A 25,100-nucleotide genomic window follows, 5' to 3' on the forward strand; every position below is an offset into this window, starting at 1 on the left:
CAGTTAACTAACAGTGGAGTATAATCTACCCTGCACGAGCCGCTCCAGCCGGTCGCTGACAGCCCGAGACACAGTAAAGGGAAAATCTTTATTGTATCCAAATAACCTTCACCCTGAGAGAAGTAAGAAATCTGACACTGTCAATGTAGATACAAATGTAACTGTTGTTGTTATCATTGCTCCCAAATCCACAGGAGTGAACTGTCTATGACCTGACATTACACAGTAAACTGCATGCCTTCAGTCCAATTGGACTGATCTCGTTATTTCATTACCATAAGTAAGGTTTTTCTCATATAAAGGCATTGGCATCACATACAGATATCAGCAGTCAGTATCTAAACTACACAGAGACTCCTACCAACCGCCTGCTGCGTGAGTCGCCATATCTGTCAGAGTAGCTGCCACTGCGACAAAGTGTACACTGATACCACCCACTCGAGCTACCTCTGGCTCGCTGCAGTAGGAGGGTTAAAACTTGGCATCTGCGAACAGGAAGTGACTGCTATGACCTATTTCATGTTGGTGTACCAAATATCAAAATTCTAAAGAGCCAGCGCTCATTCTTGACAGATCACGCCAAAAGTAAACAGACTTCATAACATTTCCGATGAAGGTGATAATGAACAAACTAGCGCTCTCTCAGCCCAGAGCTTAATCGGCTTCACAGCGCTGACAATGCCCTATTGACTAGGTGCCCCTTGGCTGGATAAAGTGGAGAGATGCATACCTTTCATGAGTTTAAGAGTAAAATGGGAGCCATCTTCTGACTCTATCCACTCGCGATGGAACAAACACTAGAGATCTTAATAGGACAATTAGAAGGAGCTGCAGTTCAGGAAGTGAAAACCTGGCCCCGTGAGCACAGGAAAACGGTTGAATAAATATTTAAACGTCTGTAGGGTATCTTTGACATGCATATGATGTCAGAGATCAAAAAGTGGTTCTTCAATAAAAAACAAAAGCCTGGCGAATCCCTTTGAGACTATGCCTTATCCCTACAAGAGGATCTGAAGGTGGTGGTTTAGGCTGATCCCAAAGAAGCTGATGAGGCAGATCAAGCTCCCCAAGAACAATTTACAGAGGGAACACAGACAAAAACCTCTGTAGCCAATTAAAAATTTTAACCGTCCAGCACCAACATAGCAGCTTTCTTAAAGGGGTTGTCCCGCGCCGAAACGGGTTGTTTTTTTTTTTCAATAGCCCCCCCGTTCGGCGCGAGACAAACCCGATGCAGGGATTAAAAAAAAAAAACCAGATAGTACTTACCCGAATCCCCGCAGTCCGGCGTCTTCATACTTACCTTGTGAAGATGGCGGCCGGGATCTTCACCCTCGGTGGACCGCAGGGCTTCTGTGCGGTCCATTGCCGATTCCAGCCTCCTGATTGGCTGGAATCGGCACACGTGACGGGACGGAGCTACGAGGAGCCGCTCTCCGGCACGAGCGGCCCCATTCAGCAAAGGAGAAGACCGGACTGCGCAAGCGCGTCTAATCGGGCGATTAGACGCTGAAGATTAGACGGCACCATGGAGACGGGGACGCTAGCAACGGAACAGGTAAGTGAATAACTTCTGTATGGCTCATAATTAATGCACAATGTATATTACAAAGTGCATTAATATGGCCATACAGAAGTGCTTACCCCCACTTTGTTTCGCGGGACAACCCCTTTAAGTTTAAAGAACTGGCCATACAAGTACTGGGAACAGAACCCTAGGTGGCCGAATTAGACAATCTCAGAACCTTTACTGGTCTGGGTGAGGAGAAATTGCTTCAGCATAGCAAATGGGAACAACCCCAACAGGCCACACAGACAGGTGCTCTTGCGGAAGAATCCTTGCCTGAAATGCAGAAACAAATGGCCGAGCTAACCCGTAATTTGGTGGCATGTAAGAAGATGGGAGAGTTGGAGTGCCAGAGGTCCTCTCCACAATTGGTGTCTGATGAGCATAGACCCTTCTGGGTCACTGCGACCTACTAGAGTTTATTCCCGAGGTGCACATCCCTACTGTAAGCACTGTCACCACTATGGCCACCAAGAAAGCAACTGCTGGGCATTAAATGGATATCCTCTGGGAAGGAGATCAGCTTCCCCTGGGTGGCCAAAGAATAGGTGCAATCATCCCCAAGGGAGTATCTAAGCATGTTGGGCCATGTCCGGAAGTGATAATATTCATGGACAGCATACCTTTGGCAGCATTGCTGGATACTGGGTCACATCTGCCACTATCAAGAAAATTGACGTTGAGAAATATTAGACACTAGATGCGCTGAGCTACTCGACAAAAACACAGATAAATGTCACCACCAGTAATGGACTACCAGTGACGGTAGCAGGATATTGGGAACTCACAGTTCTTGCTGGAAGAGCTGAGCTACCAAAACAAGGTATCTTAGTAGATGTCCCTGATAGATACGCTTCGGTCGTGACAATAAAGAATGAATACCCTACGTAATTGCTATGCAAAGATGTTAAAAGCCTTACAGAATTCTGTCCCAGTAGCATCTCAGGCCCAACAAGTGGTGCTGCAGAAGGCCATCTGTGCTTTGTCAGCCCAGCAGAAGGTCTCAAATTCGAAAGGTCATGTGCGGCGAGCTTGAGTCAAAGACGTAAAACCAGTAATAATGCCCCTGGAATTAGAGTTCCTACTCTGGTGTCAGACCCGTCCTGGATTGCAGAGGAAAAACTATGAGGCACTGGTTGAGCCTATTCCTATTGATGGACATCCATTCTTAATGGCTGCCAAGAGCCTTGTTGTCGTAACAGACGGGAGAGTTCCGGGTTACCTCATCAACCTAGGGCCGTGATGGCGAACCTATGACACGTGTGTCAGCACTGACACACGTAGCCATAATCGCTGACACGCGGCCGGTCACCCCGTTAATGAATACCGGCAGGGGCCGTGACTCCCCTGCCAGTATTCATTAACCAGCACTACTAACCAGCGCTGATCCCGGCGCACACTGTGATGTCAGTGTGCACCAGGATCCTCCTGCCCCCGTCCCCCGACGTCTCCTACCTGTTGGTTCCGCGGGAGCTTCCGGGGGAGAAGGCGTCCTGCAACACACTGACGTCACAGTGTGCGCGGGAGATCATCGCTGCTGGAGGGTGCCGGGCACAGGAGGAGCGGAGCATCCAAGCATCCACAGGGTAAGTACATGGGTCGGGGGGGGGGTCCGCTGTGAGGGGGCAGTCACCGCTGGGGGTCCGCTGTGAGGGGGCAGTCACCGCTAGGGGTCTGTTGTAGGGGGGCAGTCACCTGTGGGGGACATTCACCGCTGGGGGTCCGCAGTGAGGGGGCAGTCACCGCTGAGGGTCCGCTGTGGGGGGGGCAGTCACCTGTGGGGGGCATTCACCGCTGGGGGTCCGCTGTGAGGGGGCAGTCACCGCTGGAGTTCCGCTGTGAGGGGGCAGTCACCGCTGGAGTTCCACTGTGGGGGAGGCAGTCACCTGTGGGGGGCATTCACTGCTGGGGGGCCTCTGTGAGGGGGCAGTCACCACTGGGGGGCCGCTGTGGGGGGCAGTCACCACTGGGGGGCTGCTGTGGGGGGCAAGTAATGCTGGGGGCCGCTGTGGCTGGTGCTGTCGCTGTGGGGGGGCAGTCACCTGTGGGGGTCATTCACCGCTGGGGGGCCCCTGTGAGGGGGCAGTCACCGCTGGGGGGCTGCTGGGGAGGCCGCTGTGGGGGGCAGATAATGCTGGGGGCCTCTGTGGGGGGCAAGTAATGTTGGGGGCCTCTGTGGGGGGCAAGTAATGCTGGGGGGCCACTGTGGGGTGCGCTGTCGCTGCGGGGGGCTGCTGTGGGGGGTGCTGTCGCTGCTGGGATACGCTGTGGGGGGCGCTGTCGCCGCTGGGGGCTCGTCCTTACTGAGATAAGTGAGGGGGAGGCTGGGAGATGCGAGGGCCTGTGCTGTGGGTGTTTTGGGTTTATTAAATAGAGTTATACATTACAATTATACATATTTGTTATTTAAACTATAAATATCGCAAATTTATGGATTTTTTTCTCGAAGTGACACACGACCTGAGTTATGCTCGGTTTTTTGGCGAATTTTGACACACCGAGCTCAAAAGGTTGCCCATCACTGACCTAGGGAATGCAAATCTCTCTGCTGTCACCTCAAGATGTTCTTGACTCTAGTCAGATGAAAGTACAGCTATATACCCAGCAGAAACAGCTATACTCTCAAAGACCTGAGTCCTGGTTAGCTGATCTACGTATTGGAGACTCACAGACCTCTATGGATGAAATACAAGGACTACGGGACGTGGCCCAAGAAAACAAAGCTGCCTTTAGCAAACACGCTATGGATTATGGTTACCAATAGATGGATCAGCACACGGAGGATTCTTCACAAATTATTCATCTTTATTTCGCAACACAACACAGAGCTGCAGTATTTCGACCCTATTCTGGGTCTTTTTCAAGCATGAAAAAGACCCAGAATAAGGTCGAAACGTTGCAGCTCTGTGTTGTGTTGCGGAATAAAGATAATTTATGTAGAATCCTCCATGTGCTGATCCATCTATTGGTAATTTACACTGTCTCGCTTGTGGATCCTTAGGTTCAGGATCACCTTGGGATTGTGCACCTGCTTTGTATGCTACTTCAACTTGATATATTGGTTGTGCTGCTGTATGTATATATATATATATATATATATATATATATATACACATATATATATACACACACACACACACACACACATATGGATTATGGTTACGTTAAAGGCATTTCCCACACTATTCCCATGGATGGTCATGCCCCCATAAAAGAACGATATCGCCCAATACTACCCTCTTCATACCAGCAAGTTAAATCTCTGATTCGAGAAATGAAAGATAACCATACCATTCAGGAAAGTTACAGCCCCTGGGCTGCATCTATAGTACTGGTTAAAACGAAAGAGGGTAGTATCCTGTTGTGTGTTGACTACTACAAATTAAATAACATCCCTGACAAAGATGCATATCCATTGCGAAGAATTAAAGAGTTTTTGACCACTTTAGGCTCTGCCGCCTATTTCTCGACATTAAATCTCACCAGTGGTTATTGGCAGGTCCCCATGTACGAGCTCGAGAAAACAGCTTGTGAGAAAACAGCCTTCACTACTCCTATGGGTCTGTTCGAGTTCAACTGTATGCCCTTCGGATTGTGCAATGCCCCAGGCGCATTTCAACGACTTATCGAGCATTGTCTGGCTCATAAGAGCTTTGAAACTATTGTGCTGTACCTAGATGATGTCATTATATATTCCAAAGCCTACGAGGATCATCTGCAACACCTAAGAGAAGTATGTCAGATCCTTAATACTCATAGTAATAACAATAATCTTTATTTATATAGCACCAACATATTCTGCAGCGCTTACAAAAACAGGGGGATACAGAAAGATAAAAGTACAAAAATATAAAAAACACAGTTACATGCAGTAATCAGTTGATGGAAACAGTAGGGGTGAGGGTCCTGCTCCAACGAGCTTACATACTACAAATAGTGGGGTGATACAGAAGGTAAAGGAGCTGAAGATGTGCAAGGTAGGGCAAGGTGGAGAGCGAAGGATGCTTTACACATAGACAATGGTCAGACTTAAGCCGTGTGGTGGCTAAATCGGTATGACTGCAGGGGCAGTTGATGGCGGCTAGCAGGGATTGCACTAGGACAAAGAGCATGTTATCAGGTAGAGTACAGAGAGGTTTGGTTTAGGATTCGAGGTGAAACCATCCAAATGCCATCTGCTGCAAATGCAAGACAAGTACCTGGAACACATAGTCAGCCCCGGTGGAATATGTGGGCCGTTACGGAGAAATTCAGAGACTATTTAGCAGCCGCAAAATTTGTGGCTTATACTGACAACAATCCTGTTCCCCATTTAAATTCCACAAAGCTAGGAGCATGGGAACAAAGATGGCACTCCAGGATAGCCAATTTCGATTTTAATTTGAAATACTGGCCTGGTAAGGCTAACACCAAAGCTGATGCGCTGTCTAGACTACCTAAAGCTATTGACTACTCGCAAGAAGATCAATGAGAAGAGGTAGAAATGCTTGATTTCGAAATTCGGCCCGCTTAACAAAGCTAGTCTTCTGCCATGGAATCATCCAGCAAATCCCCAAACTTTCAAAATGACCAACAAAAGTAGCTCCTGCAAGACAGCCGAACTTTCAGGGATCTATAAGAATATTTGTTGTTGGGAACAATCCCAAAAGAGATTGTCTGAAAAAACCCCAGACCCAGAGCTCCACTGTCTCTAGAGACAGAGAAAAAGGCTGTTCCTACAAAAAGGTCTCATGCTAAGGAACTCTACAGGTCATACATCCGGTCATTGTGTGCATCAGATACTGATTCCCCATCAGGATGCTAGTCAGGTTCTGGCCGCTTATCATAATAAGTCGGGACATTTCGGGGACATAAGACTGAAGCCACTATTCGCCGTTGTTTCTATTGGATAGGAATGAGGGTCGACATAGAGGAGTGGTGCCAAGAGTGTGCCACCTGTGAGGCCCGACGAAAAACCAGATCTGATCAGAAAGTTGTACTACACCCTATTATAAGTAAACCATTAGAACTCTTAGCCATAGATCACTTGAAGATTGAGCCTAGCCTGATGGGATATAGCTGCGTACTGACTATGATACATCACTATACCAAATTCACTGTGGCTAAACCTGTTAGAGACCTAACTGCCAAGACCACCGCTGCTATTGTCTGGAAACACTTCATCCTATACTATGGATGTCCGGAGAAATTCTCTTGGACAGAGGTTCTGCCTTTGAGTCTCAGTTGTTTCAAGAACTGTGTGGTGTCTACCAGTGCCGGAAACTTCGAACCACCGCTTATCACCCACAGGGAAACGGACTATGTGAAAAAGCAAAACAGACCATCCTAGAGCTGCTGCCAATCATTCCTTCAAATCAAAGGGCTCATTGGCCTGACATTCTTCCAGAACTCATCTATATGTATAACAACACACCTCATTGTTCCACCGGGCATACCCCTTATTACATGATGTTTGGCAGACAGGGAGAATCTTCAGACTTGGCATTTGGAATTCAGGTTCCTGACAAAATCAATCCCTTACAAACAACTGAATGGGTACAGGATCATTAATGTCGACTTAAAGAGGCCCAACTCATTGTAGATACCTGTCTGGAAGGGGTACGGCAAAAACAGCAAGCCGACTTTGACAAACAAGCTTATGCAATGATGCTACAGATTGGAGATCGATTATGGCTCCGTAAGGAACAGCGCAAGGGTAAACATGATTCCCTCTAAAAGCTACAATCGCACAACATCTCTATACCCTCTGTAGAGAAAGAATTATATTGCATCACACTGCCTAAGAGAAAATCTCAGATTGTGCATCGTAATCGACTCAAGCTATGCCGTCCTCCAGGTTATCATCGGAATTAACAGACACTGATACCGGGAAAACAGACTCCGAGTCCGAAGATGAACCAACAAAGGTAGAGGACACTGCGTGCCCATCGCCCAATGATTTAAATAAACTATGGGCCTCATATCAGCACCCATTGATGAACTTGCAATCTCCAATACCACAAATGCTATGGAATCCATCACAAGTTCCTGATAACCCCCATCTCCTCTTCGGAGAAAACTTCAGCAATCCCATTGTTGGCCCTCAGACGCTCTACACAAAGCAACAAAGGCCAGCTTCCAGCTTGCTATCAGGAGTAATTATATACTTCTTTATATTTTTGTTTGTTTTTTTAATTTTCTGCCAGTGTTTTATGGTCAACGTGTTTTTATTCATCTTGCCCTCTGGATTACAAATATTAAGAATACCTAGAGAAATGGCAACGTTCAAGAATTGGCCCCAAGAAACTATTTGATGACATGTTAGTTTGTTTCCTGTTAATTGATAAAGGCCACAGTAATAAGAGACAGCCTCTCCTGCCATTCAGCAAAGTAAATCCCTCACAGACATTGAAAACTGGACTTCACAGTTACAGTTTACATGCTTTCTTTTTCAGGTTGTTTTCATTGATGTGGACTTTACAGGACATATTTGTCATAACCTTTGACTTCGGCTAACTTTTCAATTCTTTCTATACAAATTACCCGCAACACAGAACATTTAAAAATAATGTAATCCGTAATGAAGATATATGCAACCTTCAGAATGTGGGGAGAAGGATTATGAAAAGACCCCATAGTTAGCTAGGATCTAAGACTTTGTCTTAACCCAACGTTTGTCCTTTCAAAACACATATTTGCAAATACTCAAATTTCCTTTCTCAACAAAACGAACTGTCATAATTTTAGGTGGGTAGTCTGCCTCGTGCTATGGTTTGTAGTTTAAGCCGAGGGCGGCTAAGTTTTAAATAGGGGGGAACTGTAGTGACCCAGAGGGTCCAACATTGTAGTCAAAGAGAGTTAATAAGTTCCTGGGGTATCATTATGAGCTTAGAGGGGACATAGGAAGTGCCCCACCTAAGATAGAAGCTGTTATTCCTGAAATAGCTATCCCAGCAACAGCTTACTGATTGGTGCTTAAGTTTCAGTTTACTGATTGATGCTTTAATTGCTTAGCAACACCAGAGCCCGCATGGAAAAGGTAATTTTAAGCATGTGTACATTGTCAGTTGGGAGTTGGAGATTGGGAGCAGAAGAGGGCAGATGCACAGACAAGAGCAGGAGTGGGATATTGTGCAGTGAGACATCAAGTGTATCATCAGAAGAGATAGAGGAAGGAAGAACGAAGAGTAGTGGAGTTTCTCCACTATCCTGAGTAAGAAAATCAGAGCCATTCAGATAGAGAGGTCATCATAATAGTGAGTGTTACCTCCCCTTGCGCAGTTAACTAACAGTGGAGTATAATCTACCCTGCATGAGCCCTTCCAGCCTGTCACTGACAGCCCTGGACGAAGTAAAGGGAAAATCTTTATTGTATCCAAATAACCTTCACCCTGAGAGAAGTAAGAAATCTGACACTGTCAATGTGGATACAGATGTAACTGTTGTTGTTCTCATTGCTCCCAAATCCACAGAGTGAACTGTGTCTATGAGCTGACATTACATAGTAAACTGCATGCCTTCAGTTTACTGGCATCCAATTGGACTAGTCTCATTATTTCATTACCATAAGTAAGGTTTTTCTCATATAAAGGCATTGGCATCACATACAGATATCAGCAGTCAGTACCTAAACTAAGCAGACACTCTTACCAGCTGCCTGCTGCGTGAATCGCCATATCTGTCAGAATAGCTGCCACTGTGACAAAATGTAAACTAATACCACACACTGGAGCTACCTCTGGCTCGCTGCATATGTGCATGTTATGTACATGTAGGGAGCCATATATGTGTGTAATGTACATGTAAGGGGCTGTATGTGTGTGTAATATACATGTAGGGAGCCATATGTGCGTGTAATATACACGTACCTGTCACTGGGATGATCCCTAAAATATAACCTTTATTTGATTATTTAAAACTTCGGCTTCCAAACGAACAAACATATAAAGAAAATATATGAATATCCCCACCACCTTGTGTCTAATATCAGTAGCTTTTATAACTACCAAAACAGACATATGCACCTAAGCCCATATGGGTTCTATATTCTGTTTTCCCTAAGTAGGTACATCTTATATTTAGGGATATTTTTTTGTAGCATATACCAAGTAGTTATCCACTACCACATTCCCTATTTAGCAATTAGCGGGTCTGTGTGTAGATATATGCATTATCACAGTTGGGCTCTGTAATGAATACCCTTGGCTGATCACAACTTTATTAGGGATCTGTACCAACTATATGGTCAATGTGCAGGTGGTGTGAGCACTGGTACATCAAAATCCCCTTAGGGGTGAACGCGAGACCTGGATTCTGGTCCAAGAGTGGAATGGCAGTATGTACTATTAATGCCAGATTTCCAGTCTTGGTACCATATGTCAGCTATCAAGAGTACAGCTGGATCCAGACCTAGGGTTATGCACTCAATCTTCAGTTTCTAATATCCAATAGCTTAACGTCAAATATGCTGAAGTAACAGTCAAATCTGTCCTGGAATAGACCAAAGTGCTTGAAATTAAATACTCAGCAACTTAAATAATGTGCTTGGCATTAGTCATTAGAGATGAGCGAGCACCAAAATGCTTGGGTGCTCTTTACTCGAGACATACTTTTTGTAATGCTCGAAAGCTTGTTTCGAGTAACGAACCCCATTGAAGTCAATGGGAGACTCAAGCATTTTTCAAGGTGACCCATGCTCTGCATAGGGGAGAGTGTGTGATTCACCTGAAAACATCAGAAAGTGATGGAAACACCACAGAAAAGGATAGGGAACAGCAAGGGCAGTATGCATGCCCTGCTAGATCGATAATGGGTGGGTGTACTTAGACTGGAATACTGTTATGCGCTCAACTGTTGTTACTCAGCAGACACAAGTCTATTAGACAACCACATCAGGGTGACCATACACTAGTACTGTTAAAGGCTTGCCTATAAAGCAGTACAGTATGCTCAAAAGACACCCCTCCATAGTGACTCCAGTGACAATCGCTCAGCAAACCAGAGTCAATGAGAGGGTATCCCCAAGCTGACTGGATGCCAACTGGCAAAGATTAGAAAGGTACAGCAGAGGCCTAAGTACTTGAAGAGAGATGGCATAAAAGGTACAGAAGCTGTACTTAAGAATTTAGCCTATACTAGCCAGTCTAGGTCGGACTAAAAACTGACCCTATTCTGTTCTAGAATCATGAACAAACTCAAGATGAACAAAGAACGAAAAAGACTCGATGCATTTTTTTTCAGCATACACGTGATGCCGTTTCCTCAGATGTCCATTACGAGCTCTCCAGCTGATGGTGCTTAGAGCCAAAGTGATAGAGTAAGATAAGCAGAGAAACAGCTGCAATGCTGACTGGTAGCATGTCTAGAGAGAAGTGCTAGTGCTGCCGACCACCACCCGTTATATAAGTAAAAGTCCCCACCTGCCAGTGTGGATGCTTGGCTCAATCAAAGCATCCTTAGTTTCCCGACCAGGACCTCACCAGGGGAACTTACCGCTGGTCCGAATCCATCTTTTAGTCATGTTTTTATGCGCATATATATCTTTAAATATGTGTTTATGATAATAGCATTTTTGTTGATTGAAGAAAAAAAAAGGTTAATTAGAATCTGTCTGACAACGGTTCTGTTTCCCCATTGGCTGTCAGAGGTCCTGTTCGCCATTGGCCATTATGCCAGATGGCAGCAGTTTTGGGATTGGCTAGTTAGTCAGATTAGTCAGAGAGGAGAGAGTGAGGATCAAGTAAAAGCAGGAACGAGATAGGGAAGAAAATAGTGGTGTGAGAAGGAAAAGTGTAGTTTAAGCCCAGAAAAGATTATAACAAGAAAGATAAAAAAAGCAGTTAAAAGAAGAAAGCTATAGAAAGAAGACTGATTTAATAAAAGAAAGCTATAAGAAAAAGGTTGTATGTGTAAAGAAAGATAAAGAGTTGTGAATAGAGAAGAAAACTATTGAATTTAAGAAATAAAAACAACCTTCTTCAATCCTCAAACTTCACCAAAGACATGTATTATGTGCCCACTGCCTGAAGAGAACTGTGAATAGAGGCAAGTTATATTATTTCACACATTACCCCTTACTCCTGGAGTTTCCTTCTCACTTAAGCAGAGGCGTAGCTAAAGGCTCATGAGCCCAGGTGTAAAACTTTATCTTCCCCCCCCCCTCCCCCAACTTCTCTTAACCCCATTATTGTATAGGACATACAGTTACATCATGCAGGTTCGGGGTATGTATGGAGGGAGACTGTGGGTTGATCCTGCTCCATATAATGCGTCTCTGACAAGCCGCACTGCTTATCAGAGCTGTTAACCCATTAAATGCCACTGTCAATTATGATAGCAGTATTGAAATGCCCCAACCAATGTTCAGGTGTTCTGTACTAACTCCCGCGATAAGATCGTGCCTCACTATAGCCCTGGTTGTTGTTTGCCCTGAGGACGCCGCAAGGCAAAACATGTTGGGGTAGCTATAGATTAGATTTTAATAGGGTTTTGGTGGTGCTGATGGTAGAACTGCAGATCCCAGGTGTCATGTACAACCTGGGTGCAATGCATACCTTGCCCAGGACAGATGCAAGACTGTGTCTATATACAAATGGGAAATTCTATGCTGCAGTAAAACCCCTATTCAAAGGAAAACACAAAATATGAGGGACAACTGTTCCTGCTCCTAACTGAGAAAGGTCTCTACCAAACAACAGATTGACTGCTGGGATAAGTGCAAACCTGCTGATCGTCTCTTGGCGTGCTACCTGACCCTGACAGTAGGCAAGGGAGAATACCAAACCACAGGATGAATAACCAAGAGAAAGGGAAATAAAATGCAACTTAACTTAAAGATGCACAATAAACTCCAGGAGGATCTGGACACAGCTCCAACCACCACGACCAACTGAACTGGAAACTGGACTTGCGAGCAGACATCCAACAAAGACGGACAACCACCAAAACACTTACCTAGAATACCAACATGCATAAGCAGTTGGAATAGCTAAGGTATGTACAAGCTGTTGGCTTGTACATACCTTAATTCTTCAGCTCACGATGCGGGTCCTCATTGTCTCTTCAGACTCTATTCTAACAAGACAACTCAACCCCAGGAGTCCTGCCTACAAGCGGGGCGATCATCCCAATAGGGACAGCCACACGCTGGAACCTAGAGGCCGGTCTCGCTCTAGTTGGTATACAGCTTATATGCTGAACAGGAAAAATTCACACTCAAAAATAGACAAGGGACATACACCTTGAACAGGAAGCTGATCAGACCAAGTGTCTGGTCAACTACAGACACCGAACATGTTGCTGTTAACACCAACAACATGGAATCACACTCAGAAATTAATGAAGGAAAGTAACACCACAGCAGAACATGCATAACTCCAAAAACCAAGGTTCTGAGAAGGAATGAAGCAAAATGACAAATTACCAGCACCTTCTAGAAAGAGGGGGTGGTATTTATATTCGGCTGACCGGTGGTGATTGGCTAGCTGGAGTACTCCACACCCAGCTATAAAAATCACCCACACCTGTGGAAGTGTGCTACTGGAAGCCCATAGAAATAAAGGTCCCAGGAACACAACATGACACCAGCTGAGTCTTGTGTAGGTACACAATATGTACAGCGTCTGTTGACTATCGCATGGTGTGAAGAGTGAGGAGAATCTATCAGAGAAAAGATTAGTTTTCTATTACAGCCTTTGCAGCAGTAAAGTGACTCTGATTTGGCTACACTTGGAGGAGCACCAGACGCTCTTTATCTGCTCTAGATTATAACTACAAAGTAGTGTGCAATGGGATCCTATTGAAGGATGAACTCGATCAGTTTCTTTACGCTTTTAAGAATTTTTAGGTTCAGTGGAGTTCCTACATCACAATATCACAGAAAATGCTGCTAAAATGGTCCCGTCCCAAAATTCGTACCTTTTGGACTGAGTTAATCTTTGTGGCACCAGCTACCTCTGTGGTATGACTGATGGCTTTTCCTGATGAGGAACACTAGAAACATCATACCTGTATATTGCTATACACATAACTGCAGTGATGAGATGGATGGAGAGGAGACTCTGTAGTCTGTCACAGTGATCTAATATTATTTGATTATCTCCAATGAAATTATCTTTTTGAAAACCAGAAAGTGTCCCAACTAGTCCTACAAAGTCCGGGATCCTCGGTGTAGTTCTCTCCACACTATTTCTATACATAACACCTACCAGCTCCCACTTACTTCTAGAGGTCTAAGGTGATAGCTTACCATTTATAGAACACAAGCATGTAAGGTTTTACACATTTATTAGTGATTGGTTACAAGTTTTGAGACTTGATTATATATATATTAATGTGAAATATTCTATACACAGGGTGGGATACAGATGTGCTATCTGGGTTCTTGATGATTTTTAAATAAGACATTAATTGGCAGTTGAATACATTTCTTAATTATCTTGTAATACATGTGACTTCGCCTTGACTTTTAATGTTGTTTTTTTACCTGTACGATTTATCAGTTAAAAAAAAGAAAATGGTTTCTTCCCTGATAAGTTATTTGATGTTTAACCCCTTCCCGCCCCATGACGTAAGGGTACGTCATGGGAGCGGTGTACTTCCCCCTTACGTCATGGGGATAGCGCGAGATCATGGCAGATCTCACGCTATCCCGCAGCGGGAGCCGGCAGTAACTAGTAGCCGAGGTCCCGCTGCGACAGTGGGGGGCATCGGAGATGCGCCCCCCCCCCCCAGCTGTTAACCCCTTCCCTGCCGCGATCTAAGTATATCGCACCAGGGAAAAGGCTCACAGAGGGAGCGCGCTCCCTCTGTGACTCCAGCCGGCTCTCGCGATAAACATCACGAGTCCAGCTGGTTGCTATGGCAACAGGACGCCGGATGCCGGCGTCCTGTATTGCCATAGCCTGTGAGCGCTATAGTAAGCGATAAGGCATGGCAGGAGAGGAGTCCTGCCATGCCTTATCGCAGCAATCATTAGTGCTGCAGTCTAAGTCCCTCAGAGAGACACAGACCATGTAAAAAAAAAGAGAAAAATAAAGTACAAAAAATAAAAATGTAAAAAAATTTTTAGAAAAAACTTTTTTTAATGCTTTTTCTCATATTAGCATAAAAAAATTTTTTAAAATTAAAAATCCCACATATTTGGTAACGACGCGTACAATACATTGCATGCGCTTGTTATCCTGCATGGCAAAAAGCGTTAAAAAAACGCTAAAAAAATGAGGCAAAATGCTAAGCATTTTCCTCCCAAAAAACGCAATAAAAGTAATAAAAAAAACCATATGTACCCCAAAATGGTACCAATAAAAACTACAGCTCGTCTCACAAAAAATAAGCCCTCAGAGAGCTCAGTCCATGGAAAAATAAAAAAGTTATAGCACTTTGAATGCAGTGAGTTTAGATAAAAATAATAATTTCCAAAAAAAGGGTTTTTATTGTGGAAAAGTGGAAAAACCTAAAAAAAATATAAGAATTTTGGTATCGTTGTAACCGTACCGGCCTGCAGAAAAAAATGTAGTGTCATTTATGCTGCATAATTAACGCTTTAAAAAAAAAAAATCTATGGCAGAATTGATGAGTTTTCTTTCCCTACAATCATAAAAAAAATAATAAAAGTTTTACAATGTAGTCTATGTACCCAAAAATGGTACCTATAAAAACTACAGTTCGCCACGCAAAAAGCAAGCCCTTATATGGCAGCGTCAACGTAAAAATAAAAAAGTTATGGCTTTTGAAAAATGGAGATGAAAATGTACCAAAAATCGTTTGGTCCTCAACGCCAAAATAGGCCATGTCCCTAAGGGGTTAACCAAATGAGATTTTTGAGTGCAGCATTTGCCAAATTTAAAACAATACTATGGTCTTTTCTATGTGATTTTTGTTATATAGTTAATTGGATTTGATTCTAAGTAAAAGATTTTCAACATTCAGGATATGAAAATGGTTTCTCCCCTCTGACGTCTAAGAAGATTTGACTTAGCTGTAAACATTTCCCACATTCAGGACATTTATAGTTTCTCCCCTGTGTAAATTCTTAGATGTATAGTAATATGATTTCAGGTTAAACCATTGCTCATGCTCTATACATAAAAATCGATTCTTCCCTCTGTGAACTTTCTGATGTACAGCAAGATATCATTTCTGCCTAAAAGTTTCCCACAATCAGAACATGACAATGGCTTCTCCCCGTGTGAATTCTCTGATGTTTATTGAGAGTTGGTTTCTGCTTAAAACATTTTTTACAATCAGAACATGAATAGTGCTTCTCCCCATTTGAATTCTTTGACGTACAGTAAGATATGATTTCTAATTAAAACATTTCCCACAATCAGAACATGAATATAGTTGCTCCCCTGTGTGAATTTGCTGATGTTTAATAAGGACACATTTATGTGTGAAAGATTTCCCACATTCAGAACATGAATATGGTTTCTCTCCTGTGTGAACTCTCTGATGTACAGCAAGATATGATTTCTGCTTAAAACATCTCCCACAATCAGAACATGAATATGGTTTTTCTCCTGTGTGACTTTGCTGATGTCTAACAAGATCTGCTTTATAGTTAAAACATTTCCCACATTCAGAACATGAATATGGTTTCTCCCCTGTGTGAATTCTCTGATGTAACACAAGATTTGATTTTTGGTTAAAACGTTTCCCACATTCAGAACATAAATATGGTTTCTCTCCTGTGTGAATTCTCTGATGTAACACAAGATTTGATTTTTGGTTAAAACATTTCCCACATTCAGAGCATGAATACGGCTTCTCCCCTGTGTGAATTCTCTGATGTAATACAAGATGTTCTTTTCGGTTAAAACATTTCCCACATTCAGAGCATGTATATGGTTTCTCCCCAATTTGAACTTGTTGATGTTCAATATCTGTTCTGTAAATGTTATTTTGTTTAACATTCTGTAATGAATCAGAAGATGGAACCAGTTTAGAAGCAACAGAGGACAGATCTTTACTGTAAAGGGCTGAGGGTATATTTGGAATAATAGGAGGCTCTTCGTATGTATGTTGTATGATACCAGGATCTTCCACTTTACAATCTGTTGATATCAGATGTCCCTCTGAGCTTCTGGTGTCGGCATCTGCCAAGAATAAAATGGATTTTAATAGTTTTGAATATAATATTACAATTATACTGATAGTTTGTGACATTTGTACTGTGTATAAAATGTTCATACAAATTGTAAGGCTTGTATTAAAATTTAAACATAAAAGGATTTTCCAATTCGCAGGATCCACAATAATTTATGGAGCAGCTAATCCACTAACAGCCATCTAAATAGACCAATTCTCTTAACACATTGTTGTGTTTTTTGTCTCTCCGTTGAAGCTATTTACATGCCGATTTACTTCTGTGCAGTGCTGGTGAATTAGTACATACAGCTGGAAATCACAGGGAAATGCAACGTGTTTTTGAGGGCTTATAAAAAGATTAATCTCCTTTTTCAAGCATGGAATAAAAAAATAAAAAGCTTCTATATGCTTCCATGCTTAATTTATAACTAAACCTAGAGGCTCACTGGTGCCTGCAAACTCCTCATCCAAATAAGTGCATCCTCTATTTTTCTGTAAACCACCCACTCATCACTGGGGGAATCGCTGATGTGCTGGACATTGGGGATATGAAGATATGTAACCTTGATGTCGATGGATGACAGAAACTCCCCTGGTTCCATGGACACAAAAACAAAAACTCTATGGCATAGCTCAAAGAGATGACCTCCTGAACCTAGATGCCTGAAACATAAGCGAGTTAGGTCTCCCTGAGTAGAGAAAGTCATCCCCCTGTGAGGGTATATATATATATATTGCCATATGTGTTTTTTATGCTTTTATACCTATATGCAAGTTTTATTCAATTCCAAATGAAAAAAAACTTATATGTCGCCTTACATCAGATATTTCAAGAGAGATGTTCTAGAAATTCAGAGAAAACCACCGAACCAGACATGAAGGACGCATGTACTTGGCTGTTTTCCCAGAAGCCCATATCAAGATGTTCAAATGTACATAACTTTCACTGTCTTAGGCCGAAATCCGGACTTCTTAGAATTGAGTGGGTGATTCTTTGTACTGGAGTTAATTGAATACGTGATTTTCTGTACGTAAGCCAGAGGCGCCAGTATCAAGATAATGACTGTTATATGATTTTCACTGTCTCAGTCCGCAAATCCGGACTTCCCATATATGGTTATGAGCCCATCACCCCCTAGTGGTGAGGGGACAAAGGGTATAAGATCTCATGTAATCTGTAATAAAGCACGACGTCGACGTGGGCACAGCTGAGAGCCATGTCCCGTGTGAGAAACTATACCAGACCTCTGTGAGGTGTCTATTCTTATGGCCGGCAGCGGGGCAAGTGGGGTGGGCCCGATTGGTGTTGCACTTAGAATTATAACCCTGATAAATGGCGCCCGAACGTGTTGCGGTAAAATCGGAGCTTACAGCGCAATTCACCCGGATCCACGCTACTGAGAAACCGTCCTGCTGCAAACCGAGCCTGATCAACTCACTTAGAACTCCAGGTAAGACAAACATATATTTATGTTGTGTTTTACGCTGGGAGTCTTGCAGCGGGACTGACTATCTGTGGTTTGTGACCGGACGGGTTGGGTTAAGAGTTCTACACGGTAACTTGTGTGGGCTCCGGGTTTGCCGTCATGGACCACTGACCGTGATATGCGCACCAATGGCTCACCCAGAAACTAGTCTGTAGTTTATTTGTACTTTGAAGTCCGTAGTGTTTTAGCGATAGTGGAGATTGTTTGATTGTTTGTTGTATCTGCAGAATTTTTTTTCCTCTTACTTTTCATTTTGTCTCACAGACGAAGGAACCCTCCGTTTGAGTTTATTTAGTTGTTAATGGTTTAGAGGAGAGGGAAGCACTCTGTAAGACAGGTCCCATTGACGAAGGAACCCTCCGTTTTAGGTTAGTTTAGTAGTTAATGGTTTAGCTGAGGAGAGGGATGTACTCTTTGGGACTGGTTCCATAAGAAGAAGATGCCTTCGGTTGTATTGCCATATATAAGGGGCTGACAATTCGGGTCAGAAGGATTCACTCTATGGAGCGTGTTATTTTTATTATTGTTGATGTTCTAATATGCGTAAGATCTTATTAAAGAAGATAGAGCCCCTCAAGGGCTGCCGCCGTGTGGATGAATTTGTAAAATGTAAGAAAACTCTAATGAAAATGTGTGACACCGACCCGCACGGCAGATTACAAAATGGTGTCTGGGAGGGAGGTCTTTAGGACCCAGAGGTGCCTTGAAAGATCAAGGTTTGCTAGAAGCAGAGAGAGAGACAGTCAGAGAAAGTATATACACATTATTTGTTTAAGAAAGTATCCGTAAGTGAAATGTTGAAAAGTACAGTAAGTGATCAAGAGGGCGTCAGGAGAGTGTCTATTGAAGGTTATATTGGCAGTTAGGTAGGGGAGAAAAGTGCTGAAGGAGCAAGCAAGTCGATAAGTAAGTTACAATGCACGTGATTTGTTGGCAAAGAAAGAGATGAAAATGTGTATAATACAAGATAGATAATAGATAATATGTATAATCCATACTAGGTGGATATGTATGTGTATATATATATATACTGTATGTGCAAATAGTTAACTGAGCTTGCTTTTAGATGAGAAAGATTAACTGAGCTTGCTTGTAGGGGAGAAGAGGCTAAAGAAGCTAAAACTTATTCAGTATGTGTTTCATATTCGCGGAGAGATAACGATTTGTTTTAAAAAAGGGTGGGGACTTTCAGATTCACTCTGAGCTCAGGGTCACAAGGGGGGTTGAAAAATACCCAGAGATTCTAAAACACTTCAGCGTTTAATACAGCATATAATAGCTTCAGTAGATAAGAAATATGGAATATTTCAGTCACTCAGCAAACTTTTTCACATAATTTGTCATAAATAGCGCTCATTCACAATCTCATCTCAATAGAATTATGTACTTTATAATAGCACTCACCTCGGTGTTTTTCAACTGATGTATGTATGTTTGTCAAACTTTTTTTTTCCGTGCATCTGTGTGTACTGATACACCTCCAAGGGGGATGACGGAGCAGACTTGAGAGCATGGATGGATGAGAGTTAGTGACCCGTGTTCGGGCTGTGGTGGAATGTGTGATGCAGATAATTGACTGGGGATAAAAGTCCTCCCCATGCATGGGACTTTGCTTGGTTGAGATGTGGATGCTTGGACGGTTAAGCTGAAATTAAGCTGAGAAGACGGACGCAATGTGCCAATATCGAAGGGGTGGAGCTATATGATGTAATAGTACGTAATAATGTTTCATCCCTCCTCTTGCACGAGGGAGGGGGTGAGGATTTTGAGCAGCTAGTTTTTTTTTTTTGTTTTTTTTTCTCCTGTCTGAAATTTGATAAAGATATTGCAGGCAGGATCAGACTAATAATGAATTCACTTAAAGGGCTCTCACATTTCAAATATGAATAGATGTTTTGTAGATTATTCTGTCCCGATGTAACTCATGTTTCTGTTATAGGTGCTAACATTTTACAGGCCTTATCTGCATCCATCAAATCTTTTTACAATGTTATACTAACCTAAACCCGGGTACTATTGTTCCAATTGAGTACCCTGGTTTAAAGGGGGGGAGGAGAAGGCATAGGTGATCTAGGTATTGCAAGTCAGCCATTTTAGGTATTGCAAGTCAGCCATTTTAGGTATTGCAAATCAGCCATTTTTAAATTTTTTGCAAGCCATTTTTAAATTTTTAAATTTTTTGCAACAAGATTCTAATCTTTTTGAAATAGAATACCAGCCTGATTGTCTAGCAGTGATGCAACAAGAAAATTTAAGTTTTAAAAAAGTTACTGAAAGCCCTTGTTAATAATGCATATTTTGAGTTGTTTTTTATAGATGGTACCCAGGGTGATTGACGACTCCACACTGGATATACGGTGGTTACACAACAAGATGTCCTAAAAAGCAGAATGTCTCCGCATGTCGCAGTACAAGAAGCGGAATTAAAAGCACTCACGGAGGCGTGTGGAGTGGCCACAGGTAAGACGGCAAACATTTACACTGACTCCCGGTATGCATTTGGCATAGCTCATGATTACGGCCCAACATGGAAGGCCAGACAGTTTTTTACCTCAGCAGGACAGCCAATTAAGAATGATGCAGCGGTGCAGTCTCATGGAGGCCCTACTTCTACCTGACAAAGTGGAAAGCTCACACCAATCCCTACACCGGAGAAACAAGAGGCAACGCCATCACAGACCACACAGCAAAAGCAGCGGCCCTCAAGCCGTGGAAGAAAAGAAGAAGAAGAATTTGATAATAATTTTGGACTTTGATTTGAACTTGGACTTTGATAAAAACATTGGACTTTGATTATAACTTTGGACTTTGACTAAAACTACAAATGGACTAAAAAGGGACGGCGTATGGTGAACAGTCAACAGAACTTGCTTACCATAGTCCCTGTGCCCCATGATGGCTCAGCTGACGCACCGAAAGACGCACCTCTCAAAGCAGTAATGATGTCGACGCTTGAACGAGGACGAGTGGCTCCTTGGTTTTCTGTAGCTGCTGCATCATTTGTCCAATTTTGCATGATCTTTGCCGTAAAGCAACAGGGCAGAAGTAAATTTGCCACATCACACTTGCCTAGACCACTCTACCCATTTCAGGGATTGCAAATTGGCTACACTCAGCTCCTACTTGTTGGGAAGCATGAAAATGTGCTTGTTGTTAATGTTTTTCAGGTTGGAGACCTACTCTGTTACCAAAGTAAATAAGCAGGTAACCGCACAGAAGCTCATGAATGAGGTAATCCGCAGATATGGGGTACCAGAAGTGATTGAGTCAAACAAAGGTACACACTTCACAGGTGAAACAATGCAACACATTATGTCTGTTTTGGGTATTTTCCAGGCTTTTCACACACCCTACCATCCGCGGAGTAGGGGGAAAGTAGATACAAAAGGCAATGAAGGAAATGGGTAAATTTTGAATTGAGTGTCTTTCATTAGTGTTTCTTTTTCTAGGAGGATACATGTCACAGTAGCAGAGTTTGGGGAATGATTTTCTTGTTAATTTTGTCATGGATCCCTCCAAGGAATTGTCAATAATGTATTCTGTAGTCTCTGCTTTTATCCCAGGTCCTACAGATGAGTGTCACAATCTAAAACCAGGTGACAGGGTCTATGTGAAAAAGTTTGAGCGAGAAACCCGGTTTGAATGTCCTTACCAGATGTTGTTCACCACCCCAACTGCAGTCAAGCTCGAAGGAAAGCCCACTTGGATCCACACTTCGCACTGAAAAAACTAATGATCCTGCATATCCTTTAAATGCTATAATGTGGTACAATTCCTCTAACACACACCTTTGACTACTGTACACTAGCCCCCTGTTTCAGAACAAATTAATACAATCGAATGTGCAATATGAAGACTACACTGAGGGTGAGAATCCAACACCGCATCGTGCTAAGAGAGACGTTGACGCTCCAGGTGGTAACTTTAATCCACATGTACACATAGATGCAATAGGAGTGCCAAGGGGGGTGCGAGATGAATTTAATTCTAGAGATCAGGTTAAAGCAGGTTTTGAGTCCTTATTTGCTATTGTCACTGTTAATAATAATGTAGATTAGATGAATTATATCTATTACAATCAGCAGAGGTTTGTAAACTACACCAGAGATGCTTTGCAAGGGTTAATTGACCAGTTAGGGCCCACTGCATCCATGGCGTTCCAAAATAGAGTGGCCCTGGATATGATTTTAGCAGAAAGAGGTGGGGTATGTAATTTTCTGTATGTGTATTGTCCCTTTGATAAAAGAGTATGAGTAAGGGACTGGATAATATGACGCCAACATTTCCCTTGTTTGAAAAAGATGAAGAGCCAGTTCCGATAATGCCAACCACGTATGTTACCAGAAGAATGGAGAGATGGACTAGTACTGTGTCTGCCTCAGTCTCATAAGATGGACTGTCAGTGGACTTCCCATTTGCCTAGGGAAAGTGCAGAAGACCTTAGGTTCCGGCGAGGGCACACCCTGCGGGGTGTTAACTTGTACAGATAGAGGGTATGGATGCCCAGAAATAAGCCCAGGGAATCCATGGCCTCCTTCTGAGGTGAGGTAGGGATCCCTCCCTTTTAGGAGTAGGGACTTACGGGCAGTGGAGAAACCCTGACGCAAGGGAGAGACGACCGAGGAAAAGTGCAAAGTCTGATGCTTGATCTCCATATTAAGTTTTTTAGGGGGGTTTGTGAGGGTATATATATATATAATGCCATATGTGTTTTTTATGCTTTTATACCTATATGCAAGTTTTATTCAATTCCAAATGAAAAAAAACTTATATGTCGCCTTACATCAGATATTTCAAGAGAGATGTTCTAGAAATTCAGAGAAAACCACCGAACCAGACATGAAGGACGCATGTACTTGGCTGTTTTCCCAGAAGCCCATATCAAGATGTTCAAATGTACATAACTTTCACTGTCTTAGGCCGAAATCCGGACTTCTTAGAATTGAGTGGGTGATTCTTTGTACTGGAGTTAATTGAATACGTGATTTTCTGTACGTAAGCCAGAGGCGCCAGTATCAAGATAATGACTGTTATATGATTTTCACTGTCTCAGTCCGCAAATCCGGACTTCCCATATATGGTTATGAGCCCATCACCCCCTAGTGGTGAGGGGACAAAGGGTATAAGATCTCATGTAATCTGTAATAAAGCACGACGTCGACGTGGGCACAGCTGAGAGCCATGTCCCGTGTGAGAAACTATACCAGACCTCTGTGTGGTGTCTATTCTTACGGCCGGCAGCGGGGCAAGTGGGGTAGGCCCGATTGGTGTTGCACTTAGAATTATAACCCTGATACCCCCACTCTGAATGGCTTGGTTGGGGACTGCCATACACACAGAAGATTTAGAAAAAGCCTTGACTGAAGTATAGTGGTTGGGGGCACCGGGACGGATGTGGTTTGTAGGATAGCCTTTGATTTTGGTCTTGCAAGGATTTTTTGTTATCCAAGGTCCGGGGACTGGAATGGCATAAGGAACTAAACTAAAACTGAGGCCTCTTCTGTGCAGAACTATGCACAGCTGGCTTTGTTTTGTGGTACTTGAGAACTCTTACCACCAGTAAATTCAGAAATACGGCTAGTCGCGTATGGGTGATGAAAATCAGGGCCACCTGTGATAAGGACCAAGGAGAAGGAGTCCTCCAGCATCCCCATAGGCTGTAGCTACACAGGACACTGCTTACCCTCCAGTGGGAACACAGCAGCGGTTTCCCAAGCTGTAAGGTGGCCTGCAAAGGTGGAGAAAATGGAACTCTCTCCCATAGGGAAGCCTTCAGACCACCCAGGGTTAGGTCACACCAAGGAGCATCTGCTAAGGGGCTCAGTATAGGTAGAGGGGTCCCGGTAAAGGGAGTAGAGTAAAAAAAGGGGGTTGTATTGCCAGTGATGGTGGTAATGGTGGTGGGAAGAAAAAAGGGGAAGAAAGAGAGGGGGTGAGAATACTTACCTCAGTGTAAAGAATACTCACCTAACTGCCATAGACCGTAAAGCTCCAGGACTCCGGCAGTGTGTGCCCCTGTGCTCCCCTGCCTTTAGTTGGAAGGGAGTGCTCCAATAGGGGGGGGGGGGGGGGGCAAGTATAGCTTATGCGTCAGAACTTCTGAGAGTTGAGCTAGCAAAAGAAGCGTTAACGCCAGTCCGTTTGCTTTCCTCAATGGACTAACAGTGAGAGTCCAGAGCCAACCCTGTAATCCCAGATCTGAAGCAGTACAGCTGAATACCGGTGAATGAAGGAGCTTGCCTCCTACGGACACTAAGCTAAAACGGATTAGCCTGTTTCTGCAGAAGGGTTATAGCTAGTAAGAGGAGTTAACACTTTTATTTTTTTTGCTTAGTGTCTGCCTCCTAGTGGCAGTAGCTATGACCATGGTCTTCAGCAGTGTCTCCCAACCCAATGGTCAAATAAAAAGATTTTTTAATTATGATAATAAAACTTTAAAATAAAATCGAATTCTAAAAAATGGTATCACTACATCCATAAAGGTCTATTCAGGTGTCCGTCAGAAAAAAATAATACACAGTGGAAGAATTGCATTTTTTTGTCACTACAAGAAAAAAAATTGAATGAAAAGCTATCAAAAAGCTATAGGTTCCCTAAAATGGTAGCAATACAAACTACAGGTCACCCTGCAAAAGGCGAGTCATCACAGAATCCTATCATTTTTTCTAAAAAAGAGAAAAGGTATTTAATTGTTAAGCATTACTACATATAAAAGAACTCTATAAATTTGGCATCACTGTATTTGCACTGACCCTCAGAATAAAGACATGTCATTTTTACTGCATCATGAAAACCCTACAGGCACTCGTGTTCTTTTCCCACCTCACCCACTTAGGAATTTTTAAAAGTCTAATAATACATTATACGGCATGTTACCTGGTATAGATATATCACCCAAAAAATAAAAAAGTTATGAGTTTTGAAAGTGGGAGTACTGGAACTACAGAATTTGTCCTACACGCAGGCGCATCAATGACCCC

General features: G+C 43.0%; 1 protein-coding gene across 1 annotated transcript in view; it reads right to left on the reverse strand.

Annotated features, from left to right (window-relative positions):
- LOC136626704 (uncharacterized) overlaps positions 1–25,100 on the reverse strand; it is a 244,542-nt gene that overhangs the window by 47,232 nt on the left and 172,210 nt on the right. Inside the window, 2 exon segments of the mRNA XM_066601717.1 lie at positions 7,565–7,572; positions 16,030–16,641. Coding sequence (XP_066457814.1) covers positions 7,565–7,572; positions 16,030–16,641 — 620 coding nt within the window.

Source organism: Eleutherodactylus coqui, chromosome 4 (genome assembly GCF_035609145.1).
Source record: "Eleutherodactylus coqui strain aEleCoq1 chromosome 4, aEleCoq1.hap1, whole genome shotgun sequence".
NCBI lineage: Eukaryota > Metazoa > Chordata > Amphibia > Anura > Eleutherodactylidae > Eleutherodactylus > Eleutherodactylus coqui.